This window comes from Tenrec ecaudatus, chromosome 12, assembly GCF_050624435.1.
Source record: "Tenrec ecaudatus isolate mTenEca1 chromosome 12, mTenEca1.hap1, whole genome shotgun sequence".
Lineage (NCBI taxonomy): Eukaryota > Metazoa > Chordata > Mammalia > Afrosoricida > Tenrecidae > Tenrec > Tenrec ecaudatus.
Genome location: NC_134541.1, coordinates 94,979,089 through 95,002,615, shown reverse-complemented (window position 1 = coordinate 95,002,615; position 23,527 = coordinate 94,979,089). Strand labels below are relative to the sequence as shown.

Below are 23,527 nucleotides of genomic sequence, written 5' to 3'. Positions count from 1 at the left end.
CAGTGTAATATGTTATTTATATCAGTGTTTCTCAAAGTGGGTGACACTGTCCTTTGTGGGGTGCTGCAAAGATCAGAGAACAGGGCCTGTAAAAGCTGATACTATCCTGTCTTATGGCCTATAGTATGACAGGTTTTAATTGCCAGAAGGGTACGGAATAATTTTTTTTCTAAAAGGGGGTGGTTGGTCTCACAAATTTGGGACTCTGATTTAAATTACTTTTCTTCTATTATAAAAATAAATTCAATAAATTCAATTTTCAAGAAAATTTACATTTCTCCTTAAAAAAAAGTCCTCCCTCATCTTTTCACAAATAATTGTACCACGATCAAACAGCCTGAAGTTACTGCCACGTTGTTCCATGAGAATATCAATTTGCTATCGCAATTTCCCATCACTAGACTGCATCTGCTACCATTAGAGGCCAAGTTTACCTTACAGCTGTGTTTCTGAGTTACTCTGTCATGTAGATATGCAAACCCTGGTTTACAAAAGTCAAAAAGAAGTGGCAGAATATGTAACACTAGGAAGAAGTTCTACTTGAGAACTTCATTTTCTAAGAAGGGTGTTCTTACTTACGTTGACCTTTTAAACCACTGGTTCTCAAACTGTGGGTCTCGACCCCTTTGGGAGCCAAAGGACCCTTTCACAGGGATCGCCTAACACATCCTGCATATCAGACATTTAAATTAAAATTCATAACAGTAGCAAAATTTTAGTTATGAAGTAGCAATGCAAATAATGTTATAGTTAAGGGGGGAGACAAAAAAAAGAAAATAATGTTATGGTTGGGGGGTCACCACAACATGAAGATCTGTATTAAAGGGTCAAGGTATTAGAAGGTTCAGAACTACTGTTTTAAACTCTCAAATGTAGAAATCTATGGTACTTATTGTGAATGTCATTCACTACTAAGCAGATGAATAGAAATGATGTTTATATGTACACACAAATAAAACAGATAAATATAAGTGATATAAAGCATAAATAATATGGTATAATGAATAACAGCTTATAGAAATTTTCCTTTAATCCAGAGAATCTCAGTCCATAAAAAAATATTTAATGAAAAGAGTGGGTATGGTAGAGGCTAGAGATATGCTTTTACCTAGCTTTAAAAAGTTTGCACAAGTATGTTTTAATCTTTCAAATGTTTTAGTTGACAGAGCCAGGGAAAGCTTCCAGGTTAGGTACAGTTACACATGCAATCAGTTATTTCAGGGAGAAAGTCTTTCCCTTTTGTGAAAATTTACATTCAGTGAAATGAGTAACAAATTAATTCTCATCAGAATTTTAACCTTCCTGAACTCAGGTTACGATTCCCTAATAATTAAAATCAGCATTCAATGCTCTTCCTCTATTTTCCACCTTCCCAATAAAACGTGGTCTGTTCTCATGTATCTATTTATTAATGTTTGAAAATTAAAATATTCAGAAAATTAATAGGATATGGAATTTTCTAGTGCTTTTAAGCCAGTCAACTTGTTTTTGACGCTCCTACAAGAAAATCAGGAAAGGCCCTTCTCTTTACCTGCAGAATCCTGTTGCTAGACCTCCTTTCCCTAGCTCCTTAAAACACCTGGATATGCTTACTAAAAGGGTTAAAAAATGATGAGGGCACAGTGGATTCCAACTGAGAAAAGTTTTCAAAGATTTTCTCACTAGATGCATTTTCTACTCGGCAATTCAGCACTCTTAAAATGTTAAAGAAAACAAACTGCTGCCATCAAGTTGATTCTGTTCCATGACTGTAACTCTTTACTAGGGCAAATATTGTGTGGTAGGTTTGAACTGCTAACCTTGAGGGTTAGCAGCCCAAAGCCCAACCTATAGTGCTGCTGGTGCTCCTTAAAATGTATATATCTATATCTGAAACTATGTTTTAAAAACAATTTGGTTGTCTTATCCTAAAAACAAGACTAGTAAGCCAGGGGACCAGCACCACTCTGGATCAGTATCATGGACCAGTCTCACAGAATTAGAGTTGGACATCAGCAACTTTTCCTTGTGAAGGTCTTTTAATGGAGAGGCAGCACCTGCCACAGACAGCTTCTGGGGAGATGCCAACCATTCCTTGATATACCTCCTGCTTTCCCTTTTCCCCAATCCTATCGAGTGGCAATGGAATCCCCCTGAACCTCTTTAAAAAAATATCTCCATTACACATGTATCTATTTAGTACACTTGGAAACTTAATATATTCCATTTCAAACCAGTACTTCCTTTCCCTCCTTGTCTCTAACTTCAAAAAAGGTTCATGAATAGAAGGAACTCCAGCTCCAAGCTAACTGCCACTGAATCGATTCCAGAATAAAACTGCCCCTGCGGGCTTCCGAGACTGGAACTCTTTACTTTTCCCACGGAGTGCCTGGTGGTTTCGAACTGCTGACCTGGTCACTGGCAGCCCAAGGAGTGACAACTATACCAGCCAGGCTCCCCCAAAGGCCTAAAAGAAGGAAACCACTTCATTTTCTCCCATTTCCCCAGATTCTAGCCATGATACTACGAACAATGCTGAGATTCGGGGCAACGAAACTTATTTTGTGGACAAATTGTAAGGACCTAAGTTTCAGTGTAAAGCAAATGGATAGCTTTTTGATATGAAAGAGAATAACTAAAGTCTGTCTCTCTGTACCGGTTGGCCGTTGTTCAGGAGGTCCTCTTTGAAGCGGAGTTTTCTTTCCAGGTCTTGAATGACCGCATCCTTGGTGCCTTGGATTTCTTCATCAGAGGCTATTCGAGCAGTTCTACCCGCTTTCTTTGGAAACCCGCTGCAGGGCAAAACACAAAGAGGTACAGTCAACTGTCAGGCATATAAACCCAAGTGAGACAGACACTCAAGCCCATCAAAGAAGCAGAGCAAGGTGTCCACAGGTTACTCCTGCTCTGAATGCTACAATTCTCCCTCTGCCATCGAGTCCATGCTGACTCGCAGTGACCCCATGTGGATTTCTGGGACGATAACTATCGACAGAAGGAGAAAGCCCAGTCTTCCTCCCACAAAGCCGCTGGTGGTTTCAAACTGCTGACCACACGGATCGCCGCCTAACTCGTAACTACTACGCCAGCAGGACTACAACTACTGCAACTAATTATGGAAAGAGCCGTGAACGCTAGTTTCAGCACCTCAGGTAATACTAACTGGCACCAGTTGTCAGAGAAAGTTCAAACGCCTTTAAAGAGCCCTGGTGGTGCAGCGGTTGCATGCTCATCTGCTAGCTGAGTGTGCTGGCTCCAACCTCCCAGCTGCGCTGAGAAAGATGTGGCAGATGAGATGGCTTCTGTCAAGATGGACAGCGTGCAACCCCCATGACGGGGCAGCTTTCTTCCGTCCTATAGCGTGGCGAGGTGTCAGAAGTGACTTGATGGTAAAGGGTTAGTCAGTTACACTTCAGCGATAAATGCTGCGCTAGGATAGGTCTATGTGTTTGTTCCAAGGAGGTTGTGAGGACTGGGGAAAGGTGATGTGATTTACAAGCATACAGCTTTAAAACCGGCTCTGCCTTGTATGAGGCTTTTGGCTTTGGGAAAGTTTTATAACCTCTCATAAAAGGAGTATAAATATGTGATTATCAAATGATTATTGAGAATATCTGAAGGGGAACTTCTTTTTTAAAAATTTCCCTTTCCTTAAAAAAATAATTTTATTGGGGGCTCATATAGCTTTTATCGCAATCCATACATACATCCATTGTGTCAAACACATTTGTACATATGTTGCCGTCATAGTTTACAAAGCATTTTCTTTCTACTTGAGCCCTTGATATCAGTTCATTTCCCCCGTCCCCTCATGAACCCTTGATAATTTATAAATTTTGTTTTTTCATGTCTTACACTAATCGCTGTCTCCCTTCACCCATTTTTCTGTTGTCTGTCCCCCTGGGAGGGGGTTATATATAGATCCTTGTGATCGGTTTCCCCTTTCTCTTCCCACCTTCCCCGTCCCCTCCTGGTATTGCTACTGTCATTATTGATCCTGAGGGGTTTATCTGTCCTGAGCTCTTATCTGTACCAGTGCACATGCTCTGGTCTAGCTGAATTGGTAAGGTCCTGATAGTGGGGAAGGAAGAGGAATTATTAAAGAATTAGAAAGTTTTAGGTATCAACTGTGCTGTACTGCACCTTAACTGGCTCTTCTCCCTGTGACCCTTCTTCTGTAAGGAGATATCTAATTATCTACAGATGGACTTGGGGTCTCCACTCCATGCTTCCCCTCATTCACATTGATAGGATTTTTTGTTCTGGGTCTTTGATGTCTGATACCTGACTCCACTGACACCTCATGACCACACAGGCTGTGTGTCTCTTCCATGTGGGCTTTGTTGCTTCTCAGCTAGATGGCCACTTGTTTATCTTCAAGCCTTTAAGATCTCAGACACTATATCTTTTGATAGCCAGGCACCATAAGCTTTCCTCACCACATTTGCTTATTCGCCCAATTTGTCTTCAGTGATCTTGTTAGGGAAAGTTGTACAAAGTGTTCTTGCACTGAGGGAGTACTTGATTTAAGGCCCAATGTCCATCTGCTACCTTAATACTTAATATATAACTATCACAGATCTGGTTCCCCATCGTTATATAACGTTTTTACATATGCACATGCCTGTAGTTAGACCTCTATAAATGTCATTTGTCTCCTAGCTCTTTCCTCTATTTCCTTTTACTTTCCTCTTGTCCCACTATCATGTTCAGCCTTCATTTGGGTTTTAGTAATTCCTCTCGGCTACATTGCCCTTGATCAAGCCCCACCAGGCATCCTATGCCCTCCTCGCCATCAATTTTAGATCACTTGTTGTGAGTTTGTTGACACCCCCCCTCCTTTCCCCTGCCTCCCTCTCTCCTGTGTCTTCCCACCAACCATTAGTCCCGTTGTTTTCTCCTCCGGATTGTTTATCCTGCCTATCTTATCCTAATAGACATGCAGAGACAATAATAACCACAAAAACAAGACAGCAAAACAACAACAAAACCAATAACAAAACAATGAAGTGAATATCCTTAGTGATAAACATGCTTTTCCAGATCCGTCACTTGTCCCTGCGTTCGACCAGGATGCACTGGCTCTGACAATGAGGACATCAAAGAAAGAAACGCAACACTGCTCTCCTGCGCTCTTCCTATTGGTGAGGAGTCACAGCAGTGCTGAGTCAAGCTGTAAGCTGTGTCTTACTGGGAACTCATCATCATTTCAGTGAACTGAACAAGGAATCTGCGCTACGACCCGACGCTACTATTTAGTACCATGCAGCCTCTAAAGAAAGTGTGTGTGGCGTGCTCGCTCTCCTCAGCCTGGACTTCCTCTCCCTCCTCATCTCAAGGCACCCTGACTAAGCTTACCCTGTCCTGCTTGTTTTCTTCATCACAGCAACCACTGCACTTCATTCGTGTCCATTCTTTTCAATAGTTCCTCACCATTTACAAATGAATTTATTCATTTCAATGCCTGTCAAACAGCGGGCACTCCATGTATGGTGAGTTATGATGTGCTGTTTTATCTCCACCTCTGACCTTTTCCTATCTCTATTCCATCAAGAAAATCAGTGTCCCAACCATGAGTCCAAAGGAAATATAGTCACATGGAAACGGTCAGACTTAAAACTAAACCAAACCAAGCCTAAACCACTGACACCAAGTCAACTCCAACTCAGTGGGAAACTTATAGGGCTGAGGACAAATAAAAATCACAACATTTTGAAAATAAAGTTCTGTGCATCTCTTGGCTACAGCCTTCCACTCGAGAGCAAAAAGAGCTAGATTCTGAATCCACTTGAAAGGTAAAATCGAACAGAGGTGGCTCTCTGTGAAATCAGATACTGCTTGGATAGTAAGAGTCCCCATTAGTACTGTGCGCCTGCACAGCACACAGCAGCTGTGCAAACCATAAGATGGTGAGCAGGCTCCACTGTGTCCCCGAGGCAGACTACACTGAGAGCGGTGTTCTCCACACGACTGAGAAAGGAGAGGGCCAAAGGAGCCCTGTCCAGGGCGGACTGGAGCAAGGAAGCTGAGAAGCACACTTCAGTGTGGGTCCGAATGCTGGGAAAACATTTCTCTGTAGAATATACTGTTAGGGGAACTTAAAACAGCTCCTCTGGGTTTGTTACAGTTTAGTTTGGGTCTCCATCACCTAGCTATTTTAACGAAACAAGCAGTACATGTAAAAATATTCCTGACCCATATAAAAATCCTAATCATTCTAGATTTCTGTTAACAAGCCAATTCCCTAAACATACCAATATCACCAGCATTAGGGAAATTCAAGTCAAAAGGTGTGTGTGTGTGTGTGTGTGTGTGTGTGTCCGTGTGGGTGGGTAGGGCGTGTTTGTCTTGGAGAAGGTGATTATACTTCTCTTGGTGGGTAAACAGGGTGGGGTGACCTGCCATTAAGAAAAAAATTATTAACATGACTTATGTAGATACCAACGGGGTATCTTGGTATTATGTTCCTGATTGGACACTTTTTTTTCTTTTCTAAATAATTCTATTGGGGGTTCGTACAACAACTCTTATCACAATCCATACATACATCTAATGTGTCAAGCACATTTGTACATTTGTTGCCATCATCATTCTCCAAACATTTTCTTTCTACTTGAGCCCTTGGTATCAGCTACTCATCTTTCCCCTCCCTCCCTATGAACCCTTGATAATTTATAAATTATTACTTTGTTACATCTTACACTGTCCGATGTCTCACTTCACTCACTTTTCTGTCGTCCATCCCCCTGGGAGGGGGTTATAGATAGATCCTTGTGATTGGTTCCCCCTTTCTACTCCGCCTTCCCCTTCCCCTCCTGGTATTGCTACTGTCATTATTGGTCCTGAGGGGTTTATCTGTCCTGGATTCCCTGTTTTTCCAGTTCTTATCTGTACCAGTGTACATCCTCTGGTCTAGCCGGATTTGTAAGGTAGATATGGGATCATGATAATGGAGGGGAGGAAATATTAAATAACTAGAGGAAAGTTGTATGTTTCATTGGTGCTATACTGCAAACTGACTGGCTCTTTTCCTCCCCGTGACCCTTCTGTAAGGGGATGTCCAGTTGCCTACAAATGGGCTTTGGGTCTCCACTCCACACTCCCCCTCATTCACAATTATATGACATTTTTGTTCTTTGATGCCTGCTACCTGATCCCATTGACACCGCTTGCTCACACAGGGCTGGTGTACTTCTTCCATATGGGCTTTGTTGCGTCTTAGCTAGATGGCTGCTTGTTTATCTTCAAGCCTTTAAGAACCCTGATGCCATATCTTTTGATAGCTGGGCACCATCAGCTTTCTTCACCGTACTTGCTTATGCACCTTCTTTGTCTTCAGTGATCATGTCAGGGAAGGTGAGCATCACGGAATGCCAGTTTAATAGAATAAAGAATTCTTGCATTGAGGGAGTACTTCAGTAGAGGCCCAATGTCCATCAGCTACTTTAATACTAAACCTATAAATATATGCACATATATTTCCCCATTGTCAGATATATGTATATATACATATGTCCATGCCTGTATTTAGACCCTTATGAAAGTCCGTTGCCTCCTAGTTCTTTCCTCTATTTCCTTTTACTTTCCTCTTGTCCCACTATCATGTTCAGCCTTCCTTTGGGTTTCAGTAATTCCTCTTGGTTACAATGCTTGATCAAGCCCTACCAGGTCTCCTACACCTCCTTTGTCATCACTTTTGGATCATTTGTTGTTCCCTTGTTCCTGGGTTTAACACCCACTTCCTTTCACTGCCTCCCCCTCTCTCATGTCCCCCTGGAACCGTCGGTCCTGTTGTTTTCTCCTCCAGGTTGTTTATCCTGTCTATTTTATCTAGATAGACGTGCAGAGATAATAATATGTACAAACACAAGACAGCAAAACAAAGCAACAAAACAACCAAAAAACCAATGACAAAGAAAAGCCTGTAAATAGTTAAAGGTCTGTTGACCTTGAGGAGTGTTCCCTGGTGAAATATAATGGGGTGCCATGCCCTGGCCCCGAAGTCTATTTTGGGGATTCCCTCAGGAATTCCTTGCTGTGCTCCCCTTGCTGCTGTTGCACACCTTTATACACTTTTAACCTACCTTATATACTCAAGTAAAAAATGTGCTGAAAAACTGGGGTTCAGCTTATACACGGGTCAGTGGTATCCCAGAGAGGTGTAACATTTTGCTGCCCACCCCCCACCCCCCGCCGAGATAACAGGACGAGTGCCTGTTATCTCATGGGTGATTGCTGTTTCTCTGCTGTTCATTCAAAGCCCCGCTGACACTGCAGGGCTTTGTATGTTTGTTTACTCACATCTAACCAATGGTCTCTCCCCTCTGGTTTCTGTTAATTCGCATCCTGCACCCCCCACTCACACAGACTCCCCCCGCTTCTCACGGCTAACACATCGTGGGTAGAGGGGGGGGGGGGGCATTACCATGAAATTTCTTTTTCAAAGTCAAAGTTTTTTTATCCTATTAGAAATGGATACTCTTGAACCGAAACAAAAACTCCGGTCAATGAGGCTGGTTTCAAAATGAAGGTTGTGTCAAGAGCAGAAGAGAGCAATAACAGTATTGCAAGTAGGGAATTCTGTGTTGACGAAAAGCAAGTGAGGGAGTGGCGGACAATGAAGGCTGACTTGGAACAGATTCCAAAAGCTAAAAATGCTCATTGTGGTTTAATGTCTTTTTATGGGGCTCTAGAGAGTGAATTGCATAAATGGGTTATGAAGTGTCGTCAAAATGGTTACTGTGTAACACGCATGGGAATCCGCATACGTGCTCTACAAATGGCTAAGGATGACAAATATAAAGCACCAGGCATTGAAAAATGTACTGTGTCAGCAGGATGGTGTACCCACTTCATGAATAGGTTTGGCCTATGTTTGAGACAAAGAACAAAGATTTCCCAGAAACTGCCACAAGACCTTGAAGAAAAAATGATGTCATTCCAGTCATTTATTATAAAACAAAGAAGGATTTATAATTATGATCTGGAAGATATTGGGAATATGGATAAAACTGCCATGACTTTTGATCTTCCAAGCACCAGAACTGTGGCAAGTTTAGGAGAAAAACCATTTTTCTCAAAACCACAGGAAATGAAAAAAAAAAAAACCCACTTTACAGTTGTTCTATCATGTTTGGCTAATGGAACTAAACTGCATCCTGTCATTATTTTTAAAAGAAAGACCTTGCCTAAAAATATCAATTTCCCACCAAGAATTACTGTGCGTGCACTTGTTAAAGGCTGGATGGAGAAGACGGAACAAAAAAATGGCTGAAATAAATTTCGACTGACGACCAGAAGCAGCCTTAAAGAAAAAGTCATTGTTACTTGTTTGGGATATGTTCAGAGCACACCTATCGGATGACATAAAAAAATTGGCAAAATCTAGTAATGTTACTTTAGCTGTTATTCCAGGTGGGCTTACATCTGTACTGGAGCCTCTGGGTGTATCTTTGAATAAGCCTTTTAAAGACCATATGCAAAGGATGTGGCATGAATGGATGTTATCTGGTCAAGTCCGACTAACAAAAGGAGTAAATCTCATGAAGTCTGACATAGAGTTAATAGCAAAGTGGGTTCGTGATGCATGGGAAGACATTCCAGAAGACACGGTGCGACGTGCCTTCCAGAAATGTCGTATTAGTAATGCTATGGATGGCAGTGTAGACTGCGCTTTGTATGAAAATGACAGCAGTGATGGTGATGACAGCGATCTCAGTGAGGACAGCATGTATGATGACCTCACACCAGCTGAAGCTCTGCATTGGGATACGAATGATGATGAGGAATCCAGTTTTGAAGGATTTTAAATCTTTACACTTTAGCTTGGTTGCTGATTGAACTCAGGGAATAGTACTCTTAAGGTATTATTGTTGATACCTTATTGTTTTTGTTGAACCTACTTTCCACTTACTGTGCTGGTTTACTAATGTTAAATGACTTGTCCTTTTGTTTTTATTTAAAATAAACATTTAAATACATTACCCCACTGATGTCTCAATTTTTAGTAATTTTATCTTCATTTTTTTTGATTATTGAAACTCACCAATAGCTTCTGCATTTTCCACCCTAGGCTTATACTCGAGTCAATCAGTTTTTCTGGTTTCCCAGGTAATAATTAGGTACCTCGGCTTATACTCGGGTCAGCTTATATTCGAGTACATACGGTACTCTTTATTCATCATTTGGTGAGCCAGGCTGTGTCTCATAGAAAACTGGGACTTTAGACTCTGTCTAAAGACTCTGTGCTTGATAGCACACAACATCCTTTATGAGCCAGGATCCGATTTGGAAACCCCTCTAAGTGAACTGAACTTAACCTTAAACTTATCTGTATTAGATTTAAGGAACCGAAACACTCCCTTGGACTTAAGGTTGAAATGCATGCATTGGAGTGATAAGAGAAGCAGATGGTCCTGATCCTAAGGATATGGAATTGTTGGTCATTGGTGTTTGGTTTGGGTCGCTTGCTTTGAGGGTTTCCAATGCATGGTGGCCCATGACTACCATGTATTTACCATTTTCATGTTCTCTTTGCTTTTTTATGACATGTGTCAGTCAGTCTAGCAAACATGGGTCTGCCTTTGTGCAAGACTGCTATTGACAGTTTCCACCATCCCCCAAACTCAGTTTGTGTAATTAGTGTCTAGTCACTTAAGCTTTTATTCTGCACAAGTCAATGATTCATGTACTTAAGTCTAGAAAGCTGGCCAATACATGTATAATTTCCTTTTCTCAACAGTGCTGTGTGTTTTATATCATTGGCTAAAGTAATAAAGTAAAGTAGTATCATTGCCCCACAGTAATTATGCCCCAAAGGGACTGATTTTCAATGTTCTCCAATTAAATGATCATATGCCTCTAAAGTGAGCCAGGGTCATACATAAACCATAGACACATGAATGGGTTTTGGGCTCACACTTAAATCTAGCCTTAGTCTAAGAACAGTTAGTTCTCAGGACAGGGTCCTCACGAAGAGATCACTGAGGACATGTAAGGTGACTAGACATCTGATTTTTTAACAATTTTCCCCACATCTCACGACATTTTAAAAAAGTCCCGATTTTTGGAAAGAATGCACGACAAGCTAGGATATACAGTTTTTGGCTGCCATGTGGCTATTTCGCCAGGATATGAGTTTTATCAATGGTATCCCGCTTTACCAATGTTAAAATCTGGTCACCTTAGATATGGGTGCTGTAACAAAATTTGATGAATTAATCAGGTGGTGCTTTAACTCACTTAACAGGATTCCTTCCAACTCTTTCCATGAAACAACGCGTTTCATGTGACCAACCGTGCTTTTCAGTGCTGCATAGTACTCCATTGTTTGTATGTGCCAGAGCTTACTAATCCACTCGTCTACTGATGTAAACTTAGGCTGTTTTCATGGCTTTGCGATTGTGAATTGTGCTGCAATAAATATTGGAGTGCAGATGACTGATTGTATTTTATTTGTTACCTCCTCTGGGAATATGCCCAGAAGAGGGATGACTGGGTCATAAGATAGGTCATTTCCCATTTTCTTTAAGTATCTCCAGATTGCTTTCCACAGTGGCTGTACAAATTTACACGACCACCAGCAGTGGAAGAGAGTTGCTCCAACACTTGCTGTCTGATTTGCTGATTTGGGCTAGCCTCAGGGGTGTTAGGTGGTATCTCATGGTTGTTTTAATTTGCATTTTCTTCTGGCTAATGACTGGGAAACCTTCTCATATGCGTATTGGCCATATGGGTCTCCTCCCTAGTGAAAGTTCTGTTGCCCACTTCCTTAGGGGGTTAACTGTTTTCCTCTTTTTGCAGGTCATGAGGGTGTTAGAGATTTTTGTAATGAGCCTTTTGTCCCATGTATCATTACTAAAAATCCTCTCCCAGTCTGTGGGTTGTCTTGTCATACTCTTGGTGAAGTATTAAGAGGTGCATGGGTGTTTTAGTCTTATTAAATCCCATTTGTCGATTTCCAGTCCAGTGTGTGTACCCTTCCCTATTGCAGTGAGCCTATGAATTAATTCCCTGGGCCAGTGCTCTGAGGTTAGTTCTGACTCCCTCCTTGAAGGTCTTGATGGTTTGGGGTTTTAATTCTAGGTCTGTGATCCAACATGTTTATTCATGTGCATGGGGTGAGATTTTTGTCTTATTTCATCTTTCTACATGTGGATATCCATTGTTTCTAGCACCACTTGTTAAAAAGGGCATCCTCTTCCCACTTGGTGGTTTTGGGACCCTTGTCGAAGATCAGTTGTCTATATGCTGGTGGTTTTATTCCTGTGTTCTCTATTTTTTCCCACTGGTCTGAGTATCTGTCATTGTGCCAGTACCATGCTGTTTTGAACACTGTAGATGTGTAATAGTTATTAAAATCAGGAAAGGCGAGTCCTCCAACTTTGTCCTTCTTCGTGAGGAGTTCTCTGCTACTTCTGGGCTTCTTCCCTCTCCATATGAAATTGGTGACCAGTTTTTCCAATTCTTTAAAGAAGGTTGTTGGTATTTGAATTGGAATAGCATTGAACTTGAAAGAGCTTTGGGTAAGATTGTCATCTTTACTATGTTAAGATTCCCAATCCACGAGCACGGATGTTCTTCCACTTGTGGAGGTTACTTTTGCTTTCCTGTAGTAGTCTTATACTTTTCCTTTTATAGGTATTTAGTGTTTCTTTTTTTGTTAAATATATTTTGAGGTATTTCAGTTTATTTTGCATTTTTTTGTATATGAAATCTAGGATAGGTAAAAAATCTATAGAGACAGTAGCTAGATTAATAATTATCAAAGGGCCACACTGTTTGGGAATTGTGTCTGGTCTGACTCCATTACACTGGGGCAAAACACGAAGAGCATGCTACAGAGCAGCAAGGGGAGCAAAGGAATGAAGTCCCTGGGGAATACCGAAAATAGATTTTAGGGCCAGGGCATGGCATCCCATCAGGCTTGACTGGAAAATCGAGACCTGGACAGACCTGGAACTATTCATAGGGCTTTCTTTGTTTGTCATTGTTTTTGTTTGGGAGGTTTTATTTGATTTATTTTGCTCTGTCTTGTTTTTGTGGTTATTGTCTCTGCATGTTTATTTAAGGTAGGCGCGATAAACAATCTGGAGGAGATAACAACAGGATCCACGGTTGCAGGGAGGACATGGGAGAGGGGGAGGTTGGGGAAAGGAAGTGAGTGTTAACAAACCCAGGGATAAGGGAACAACTAGTGATCTAAAATGGATAAAGAGGAGGGCAGGCATAGGATGCCTGGTGTAGCTTAATCAAGGGCAGTGTAGCTTAATCAAGGGCAATGTAGCTCAGAGGAATTACTGAAACCTAAATGAAGGTAGAACATAATAGTTGGACATGAGGAAAGTTAAAGGAAATAGAGGAAAGAAGTTGGAGGCAAAGGACATTATAAAGGTCTAACTACACACATGTACATATGTAAATATATTTATATATAATGATAGGGAAATAGATCTATGTACATATATTTAAATATTAAGTATTAAGATAGCAGACAGACATTGGGCCTTGTGGTAGTTACATAATCTGGTGTCAGTTTGGGACTGGAGAAGATTAAGAGTGAAGGGGTGGAGTCTAGTGTGTCAATCACGTTATAGCCAATAGAGGCCTCTGTGGGGCATGGCCTTTCCCTGAGAATTCTTGTATTTCCTCCTTGGAGGCAGGACAGATTCTCTCTGCTTACTTCCTGCAAGACATCCCTGAGAAGAAGCCACATGGACCTACCCTGATGCAGCTAGAACCCTGATCCTGGAGAAGTCAAGTGGAGACCCCTGCTAGCGCTGAGATGCTTACAATGCCACTGGATCTATGCAACTTCCCACCCACTGGCTTGTGATCTTCCTGCATTCGGCATCATTGCATGTGTTTCATGAGTCTGAAGAGGACTTTATAGATTGATATCTGACATATGGCCTAATATCGGACTTATGGACTTGGCTGAGATGTTTTCTCAATATCCAACTGCCCTTGTATATAAACCTCTTTCTTATACACATATGAGTTTCTGTCAATTTGTTTCTTTAATCCACCCAGACTAACACAGGCCTCGACTCAAAACTCCCTCAATGCAAGAACACTTTGTTCTAATAACCTGGCATTCTGTGATGCTCACCTTCCTTGACAAGATCACTGAAGACGAATGTGTGCACAAGCAAATATGGTGAAGAAAGCTTATTGTGCCCAGCTATCAAAAGATATAGCATCTGGAGTCTTAAAGGATTGAAGATAAATAAGTGGCCATCTAGCTGAGAAGCAACTAAGCCCACAGGGAAGAGGCACACCAGCCTGTGTGATCATGAGGTGTCGATGGGATAAAGAATCAGGCATCAAAGGTCTAGAACAAAAAATCTTATCAATGGGAATGAGGGGGAGCATGGAGTGAAGACCCAAAGCCATCTGTAGACAATTACCTTGTGACCTTACAGAAAGGTCACAAGGAAGAGATGAGCCAGTCAGGGGGCAGTATAGCACCCATGAAACATACAACTTAACTTTAGTTCTTTAATGCTCCCCTTGCCCACTATCATGACCCCAATTCTACCTTACAAATCAGGCTAATCCAGAGCATGTACACTGGTACAGATAAGAGCTCAGAACACAGGGAATCCAGGACAGATAAATGCCTCAGGACCAATAATGACAGTGGCATACCAGGAGGGGAAGGGGAAGGAAGGTGGGGAGAGGAAGGGGAAACCGATCACAAGGATCTATAAATAAACCCCTCCCAGGGGGACAGACAACAGACAAATGGGTGAAGGGAGACAGTGATTGGTGTAAGACATGGAAAAAAGTTTTTTAATTATCAAGGGTTCATAAGGGAGGAAGGGTTCAGAAGGGGGAAATGAGGAGCTGATATGAAGGACTCAAGTAGAAAGAAAACATTTTGAAATGAGGAAATGTTTTCTTAGAAGAAAATATTCTAACATTGACTCTGGTGATGATGGCACAACTCTTCGTAATATGCTTGAACTATGTGAACTACATTGTCAATAGAACTATTTTTAAAATATCACCGCATTAGAAGGACAAGTGCTTAATCCCTGTATTCCCCATATATATTTTTTTCGAAAACAAAGAATAAGTTTTATTTGTAAGATTCTTTATAAACACAACACACAACAGCACACATACATCTGGGTTTCTGCAGACCCAGATGCTAACTTTGTTTATCTCTGGGTCACGGGATGGTGATGGTCTTTTCTTTTCTTTGCGTTCTCGCCTATACTTTCTAAAATAAATACACGCATATTTAAATTAGAAATGAAGGACAAGAATCCAGAAGAAAACGGAATAAACTCCTGTCCTGCAAATGGGCAAAGGACAAAAACAAATGAAGAAATTTAAATGATTTCTTGTAATGTGGGGGGAAAATTCCACTCAATTAGTGAAAATTTCACTTAAGAGCGAAAATGTTGTTTTCAATCCAGATAGGAAAAAATTACAAATACTGGGAGAGTTTTTGATGCCTCATATTTTAAGAAATGATTGTCTTTTAAGGTACATCTATTTTTGTAGTTTTAAATAATTAACTGATATAAAAATCAACCAACTAAAAGATTTTTAAAAATATTTAAATTCTACCAGTACTTATGTAGCATGGCACAGTGTTGGGCCAACAAGACAATCTAAATTTTGTTAAACCTGGCATGAAAGGTAAGTAGTGCTACTCCCTGATGACTCATAAAATTCTACCACGTTGGAAATTTTCATTCATAAAAAGGAAAAAAAAAAAAAACCACCTAAAACACCAGGCTTCAGCACTATCATCTGAACATAATTCTGTCATACAGAAAAGAATCAAATTCTAAAGGACAGTTCTTAATTACAAGAGGTTCATAATCTCTTGGGGAATAAGTTAAGGAAAAAACTATGCGGCACTAATTCTAAGTGCAATGGGATTAAAGAGATCAAAAACAATGCAAGCTAGACTTACAGAAGGAGATTCTGTGGAAGAGGTGGCATCTTCGACAGCCCCTGAAAGGTGGTGGATAAGAGGAGGAGGACAGTAAAGAAGGTGGCATCAACATGGAGCAAGAATCCCCTTTTCATTCGTGAAAACCTGTGTCACTTTGGGCTTATTACTTAATTTCTATGAGCCTCAGTTTCCTACGCTATGAATGTAAGCATTAAGATGATGCATCTCATAGCCTGGAAAGACTACATGCATTAACATGCACATATTAAGGATGCAGAATAGTGCCTGGAGCAGTGACTCGAAGAGATGAACGTAATGCCCGGCATCGACGTGAACCAGAGCTCAGACGGTGAAGGAAACAGCACGAGGGAGACAAAATTAAAAGTGTGCCAAGGATTCTTGACTAGAGCTTCCCAGACATGCAGAGTCCCTTCCTTTGCTGTGCTCGACTCTATTCCAAGCACTGGAAAGGCAATGGTGGGCAAAACTAAGTCCCTACACGTCAGAGGTTATATTCTATAATGGATGTACTTGAAGAAGAATGTGGTTATCAGGGCTGGAGGAAGGTTTCTTCACAACCTGTGTGCGATATGCAGAAGATGTAGCTTTGTTTACTGAAAGTGAGGAGGACTTGAAGCACTTGCTGATGAAGATCAAGGACTGTAGCCTTGAGTATGCATTAGAACTCACTGTAAGAAAGACTAAAATCCTTACAGCTGCACCAATAGGTAATATAATGATAAATGGAGAAAAAGCTGAAGTTGCCAAAGGTTTGTTTTGCTTGGATACACAGACAATGCCCATGGAAGCAGCAGCCAAGAGATCAGAAGACGTGTTGCATTTCGTAAATCTGTAGAGTACTGAAGAGCAAGGATGGTGCTTTGAAGACTAAGATACACCTGAACCAAGCCATGGTATTTTCTGTCACCTCACATGCGTGTGAAAGTTGGACAACGAATAAAGAAGCCCAAAGCAGAATCGACGCATTTGAGTTGTGGTGCTGGAGAATATTGAAAGACTGCTAAAAGGACAAACAGATCTGTCTGGAAGAACTACGGTCAGAGTGCTCCTTGGAGGCAGAGATATTGTGGGCATGTTGTCAGGAGACACCAGTCCCTGGAGAAGGGCATCACGTGTGGTGAAGTGGAGGCAACGCGAAGGGGAGGAAGGCCCTTGAGATGGACCGGTGCTGCGGCTGCCACAATGCGCTCAAACACAGGGACAGTTGTGAAGAGGGAGCAGGACTGGGCTGTGTTTGGTTCTGGTGCACTATGGTGTTCTGGTGCACTATGGGTTCTGGTGCACTATGGGCTCTGGTGCACTATGGGCTCTGGTACACTATGGGCTCTGGTGCACTATGGGCTCTGGTGTACTATGGTGTTCTGGTGCACTATGGGCTCTGGTGCACTATGGTGTTCTGGTGCACTATGGGTTCTGGTGCACTATGGGCTCTGGTGCACTATGGGCTCTAGTACACTATGGGCTCTGGTGCACTATGGGCTCTGGTGTACTATGGTGTTCTAGTGCACTATGGTGTTCTGGTGCACTATGGGTTCTGGTGCACTATGGTGTTCTGGTGCACTATGGTGTTCTGGTGCACTATGGGCTCTGGTGCACTATGGGCTCTGGTGTACTATGGTGTTCTAGTGCACTATGGTGTTCTGGTGCACTATGGTGTTCTGGTGTACTATGGTATTCTGGTGCACTATGGGCTCTGGTGCACTATGAGTTCTGGTGCACTATGGGCTCTGGTGCACTATGGGCTCTGGTGTACTATGGTGTTCTGGTGCACTATGGGTTCTGGTGCACTATGGTGTTCTGGTGCACTATGGGCTCTGGTGTACTATGGTATTCTGGTGCACTATGGTGTTCTGGTGCATTATGGGCTCTGGTGCCATATGAGTTCTGGTGCACTATGGGCTCTGGTGCACTATGGGTTCTGGTGCACTATGGTGTTCTGGTGCACTATGGGCTCTGGTGCACTATGGTGTTCTGGTGCACTATGGTGTTCTGGTGCACTATGGGTTCTGGTGCACTATGGGTTCTGGTGCACTATGGGCTCTGGTGTACTATGGGCTCTGGTGCACTATGGGCTCTGGTGCACTATGGGTTCTGGTGCACTATGGTGTTCTGGCCGCTATGGGTCATAAATGGCAGGATGGCCCCTAACAACCACATTCTACAATAAGAGCAGCATAAGGAGACAGGGGGAGGGGGTTGGAGGTGAGGGAGAAAAGGGGGAAAGACATATCAGGAGGTGGTAGGTGCGATGACGTGACAGGTGTGGCAGTAAAGGACTCGATTAGACAGAGTTCTGAGGGGCGCAATTGCAGCTGCGGCATGAACGATACAAACGGTTCGGCTATGTGAAGACACAAGTGCAAAGGGCCTCCCCTCAAAGAAAGAGGTTTAGTAAACACTATTTTTCACAGTTCCTTTAATATGAAACCTTTGGGTGTTTTTGTTTTTTTTCTCCAGAGAGTGTCTCGCTGGACTAACATAATTTGAAAAGCCTTTAGGAAATTGTATTAAAAACTGGGGATAGGGTTTTCAGTTAGCTTATAAGGTTAGTGCTAGGAATCAAAATGGAATATGTGGAAAGAGGAAGAACCAATAAAGAAAAGTAGTAACAAGAGTCTGAGGCAAAGTTTTGGCAACTGAAGTTTGTTTTTCCATAAAACAAATTCTGTGTTTGATTTGAATGTAGGATGGCCTATTCCCACATGTCACCTACTTTTAATAAACAAAGGCCATCGACTTGTAAGGACATAAAAAAGAACATCTGGCGACAAAGAGCCAATTTCCTTTCATGGTGGTTTGTGTAATTGAAAAAAGAGCGTTCAAAGTAAACTTACTAAAACCAGAACTCTTCGTAAAAATCCATACTCTAAGGCAAACCTTAACTAATAAACAATTCATAACAGGCCTCCCACAGTCAATACGTCAGTGTGTACACTCAACCCAACTGTGCAAAAGACATCACTGGTCTGTTACAGACATCACCTTTAGCAGTAAGTTACTTGCCATTTAAGGAATGCTCACGTGGTTGAGGGTAAAAACATCGCAAACATACACACAAGCATCTGGACGGGAAGACTTTCCAGACATAACCACAGCCAAATCCCAGGAGGTTTCTTTGGGGGGGGCTACTGAATAATCTTAAAGCCTCTTTCTCGTGATGTACTGCTTGAGGTCAATCCTGTCAGTATACTTCAGAAACTCTAATCTCCAGTGCGTCGTGATTTAAGAGAAGTACTTGTCTAGCAACTGGAGATTTTAATTTTTTTTTCTTTAACTGCTAAATGTCCTCTTTTCCTTCTACTCAGTGAAATCTCATGATAACTAAATTCTGTTAAGACTTCAGAGTTTGCAAACTCATCAACACACTGCTATTTGGGTAATCTTCATGCTCAAGAAAGTAATGTGTGAGTTCATATGTAGAAGAAGCTCATATATACAAACTCGGTTTGTATATACCAATTTGGGGTGCTCTTTTTCTATTCTACTCTTTAAAACTTTTTATAAAGTGATTAGGCAAATGTTTATTGAGCAGTTTTACATTCATACACGTTACTTCAACCTATTCACGAAAATTCCCTCAATACAACACCATTCATCCTCCCTCCTCCCTCAGTGTCCTGTCTCCACTCTGCCTTCTCCTGGAGCTCCTCTGACCGTTGCTGCCCTTTTGAGCGGAAATTGTTGATTTTTCTGGTTTCTCTCTAGACCTATTGGTTGAAAATTGAGTCACAGGAAAGAGTTCTCCAAACCTACAGGGTGACCAAGAGCCAGTCTTGGGATCTCAGTAGTCTATTTAAAAACTGATTTTAAGTTTCGTTTCTCTCTCCCAATCTATCCAAGACCTTCTAATGCGACCCCTCCTTCAGGGCAAAGGTAGTAGTAGGGAGGTACCTTCTAGTTCTTCTGCTCTGTTGTTGGGCCTTGGGGCTCAGGAACAGAATCTTAGGGGGTGGGGGTGGAAGGTGGGCATCAAGGCCAACTGGTGTAACACAGTCCACAAAGACCATTTTCTATATCCTACTTCGGTGAGTAGCAAGGAGGGTCTTAAGAAAGCTCATAAGCATCCACTTTATGTGCAACTATTGATCTTTCCTTATCTAGAAAAAAGGGTGATGAAAATCAAAGATACAAGAAGCTTGAATTAAAAGAAAATGAATCATATTTGAAGGTCAAACCAGGCAGTAGAGTAAAAATAGTGGGCACCTTAAGCTTGTATTTGAAGGAAAACATGTTTCTATTTCTGCATTATCTTTTGTGTTCTTTAAAGAATAAGGAAGGAAAGCAGGTGCTTACGTAACAATCTGCAGTATGCAATTTCACAGATGTCAACAAATCTTGAATAATTTCACATACATTGCATGAGTAATTGTTCACTACAGATTAGTATGTATGCACAAGTAAGAATATATTCACCTTGCGGACCGGGTACCCAGTTCCTGTCAAGGTCTATAAATTTGCAAAGAGGATTTGATTCTGTAGGAAGGCGCTGTAGGTTTGCTAGGGAGACAGACACCAGTCAGATCTAGAACAGAATCTTTGCTGTCATAGAAAAAGGTGACATAAAAGGTTCTACTCAGTCACTCATGGCACAGTGAGTTACATGTTGGGCTGCTAACTACAAGGTCAGCAGTTCAAACCACCAGTTGCTCCACAGGAGAAAGGTGAAACTTTTTGCTTCTGTAAAGGCGCAGTTCTACTCTGTCTTACAAGCTTGCTATGAGTTGGGATTAACTCGATGGCAGTGAGTGTGAGCTATTTTTGGTAATAACTGCAAGGCTGGTGGTTCAAACCCACCAACTGCTCTGCAGGAGGAATGTGAGGCTGTCAGTTGGCGAGTCTTTCTGTATAACTTACTACAGAGTCATCCAGGAATGGGCCGACTTAATTCTGAGGGGTCCCTGGGACAGAAACCCATCAATCCCACTCTATCCCAGTCATGTCAGACCCAAAGGTGTCTCCTACACACTTGTTGGGAAATACTTGCTTAGGATTAGGTGCAGTTTTCTGTGGCATCTTTAAAGGTACGAGCCCCTAGTAGACCCCGCAGCAAAACTCTAGGAAACCTCCAAGCCCCTCAGGCTGTCTGCCCAATGGAGAAAGCCACAGCATTTAACTATTTCCTGCAAGGCAGCACGATGAGATCCTGCCTGCAAAGCCCAATGCACTTTTGTATTTTGGGTTCTTTTCCCCAAAAATGTCTTTGGTTACTATAGGGTCATGGTCGATAGCACTGAGTTTAGTTGTTTTGATGGGGTCGCTGAGTTAGAATCGACTCAATGGCAGTGAGGTTATTTTGGCTTTAACCACTACCACTATCTTGACTAGGAAATTATGTTAAACGCCCAGTTACATCTTGAATTTAAAAGTACAACTGAGTCCTAAAGCCCTTACCAACTTTTCCTTAAGACTCAGGCAACTGTTTTGTTGTTTTTCTGTAACACTGTCCTTTGCTCAAGAAATATTAGGTAACACATTTGTGACAGGCCAGCCAAAGCCATACACCCAAGGCTGTCACACCACTGCCCTCTTCTTTGTCCAGAACCCTGGAGAGTCCCTTCACCTAGAGCGAAGGATGCTGACACTGCCCCCACACCTCCTTGAGAGAGGGACAAAGAGACAGTGTTGAGAATAAAAGCTCTCATTCATGCATCCCTATACAAACTCTTATTGACACAGCTCTTACTTTTCTAATCAAAGCCCTACTCATAGAAAAGCAGCAACTAAGAGTATAGAACATTGGAGCATTGTGGCTACCTGGCACTCCCTTAAGAGAACTGAATACACGAATGGAAGGGGGACAAACAAAGGTGCAGGGCCATCTCGTTCCTGGGGAGGGATCTGAGCTGAGTCACCCTTCAGGCCTAGTCCACTCACTCAATAGAGACCAGCACTGGACTGTGCTTCTTTTCTCTGTGCAGTGGCCCCAGATCCCCTGGGTCCTCACTTTTAGGGCTCGATTTTTAGCGTAGACCAATGGTTCTCAACCTTCCTAATGCCTTTAATACAGTTCCTCATGTTGTGGTGACCCCCAACCATAAAATTATTTTCGTTGTTATGAATCGGGCGACCCCTGTGAAAGGGTTGTTCAACCCCCCCCAAAGGGGTCACGACCCACAGGTTGAGAACTGCTGGTGTAGAGCATGAGGGTTACAGCATTGGAAGCTGGAAAAAGAATGATCAGCAACCACGCGGAGAGCAGGATGCATTCATTTTATAAAAGTGCAAACAGATTTCTTTCTAAGGCATGTTCTCATCACTGCCACTATGGGAAAGATTCGGTCAGACTAACATTTGTGCCTGCCAACTGCTTTGAGCAGGGCGATGTTTTCGCAGCCAGTGACCCCAGTAACTTGGGGAAGAATGCAGCTGCCTGAAGAAATAAGGCAGTGGAGGCACGGGCCACGGGGCAGTTTCCCAGGCAGCAATCAGCCACTGACCACACAGAGGAGCTCCACTCTGAGAGAAGTGCTGTCGCAGCCTTCTTGATTGGTGGCTCATTGCTGGCACCAGGGTCCTTGTTCTCTGCTTTGACCTCTGTTCTCTCGAACAGATAGGGGAATAGAACCTGATCTCCACAGACTATGTCGAAATCTAGTTCCTACCAACCTGCCCTTGTCCAGATTAAAATAAGAGCAGTGCTGAAAACACACAACTTTGTGAAACAGCTAATATACAATGGGAGGTTAAAATAAGGCAGAACAACAACAACAAAAATCCTCAAATAATCTGAAATGTCTCTCCAGATTTTGGTAAACAAAAAACCCTCAAAACCAAACTCACTGCCATCGAGTCGGTAGTGACTCATAGTGATCCTACAGGACACACAGAACTGGTCCATGAGTGTCTGAGACTGGAACTTTCTGTGGGAGTAGAAAGCCCTGTCTTTCCCTCTGGGAACAACTGATGGTATCCAACTGCTACCTTTGTGGACTGCAGCCCGACACACAACGGCTATGCTTCCAGAGTGCTCTTACACGAAACAGAAGGGGAAGGGACTCGTTCATGTAACAAAACTATTCACTTGAAAGTAGTTTAACAGTTCCTGTAAGTGTAAGGATCCAATTAGTCAGAGCACTCACATTCTTGGTAAATAATTGAATGATTGTGATGAATCGATATTTGCATTTTTAAGTCAGAAAGCAAATAAATGCCAGACCCAACAATATGCCAGAGGAAAAAGGTTTCAAAAGGCACACATATCAAACCAAAAAACTGAATCAAGTGTGTGTGACTTACCAACAGGAATTTTCCTTTAAAATAAAAAGGTACCATGATCACTGGTCTAGCAGAGACCTAACATTCTACAGCCAAATATGACATAGCACATGTCTGAGTACGGCTTCTACCAGAGTTGATTCCAAATCATGGTTCTTATAGTTCGACTGTAACTCTTTATGGGAATAGAAAGCCTCACTTTTCTCCCAAAAAGCACCTGGTGGGTCAGAATTGCTGACCTGTGGTTAGCAGTCCAACATGGAACTACTATGCCACCAGGGCTCCTAGGCTCCAAAAACAAACCACCACCACGTTGATTCCCACTCATAGCGACCCTACAGGACAGAGCAGAACTGTTCCTGTGGGTTTCAAGACTGGAACTCTTTACAGGAGTAGAAA

General features: G+C 42.2%; 1 protein-coding gene across 4 annotated transcripts in view; it reads right to left on the bottom strand.

The window, feature by feature from the left end:
* PALLD (palladin, cytoskeletal associated protein) overlaps nucleotides 1-23,527 on the bottom strand; it is a 343,917-nt gene that overhangs the window by 38,354 nt on the left and 282,036 nt on the right. For all 4 annotated transcript variants that reach the window (XM_075564242.1, XM_075564239.1, XM_075564240.1 and 1 more), the window contains one exon: nucleotides 2,636-2,771. In XM_075564242.1, the coding sequence (XP_075420357.1) occupies nucleotides 2,636-2,771 (136 nt within the window). The remainder of the gene's footprint in view (nucleotides 1-2,635; nucleotides 2,772-23,527) is intronic.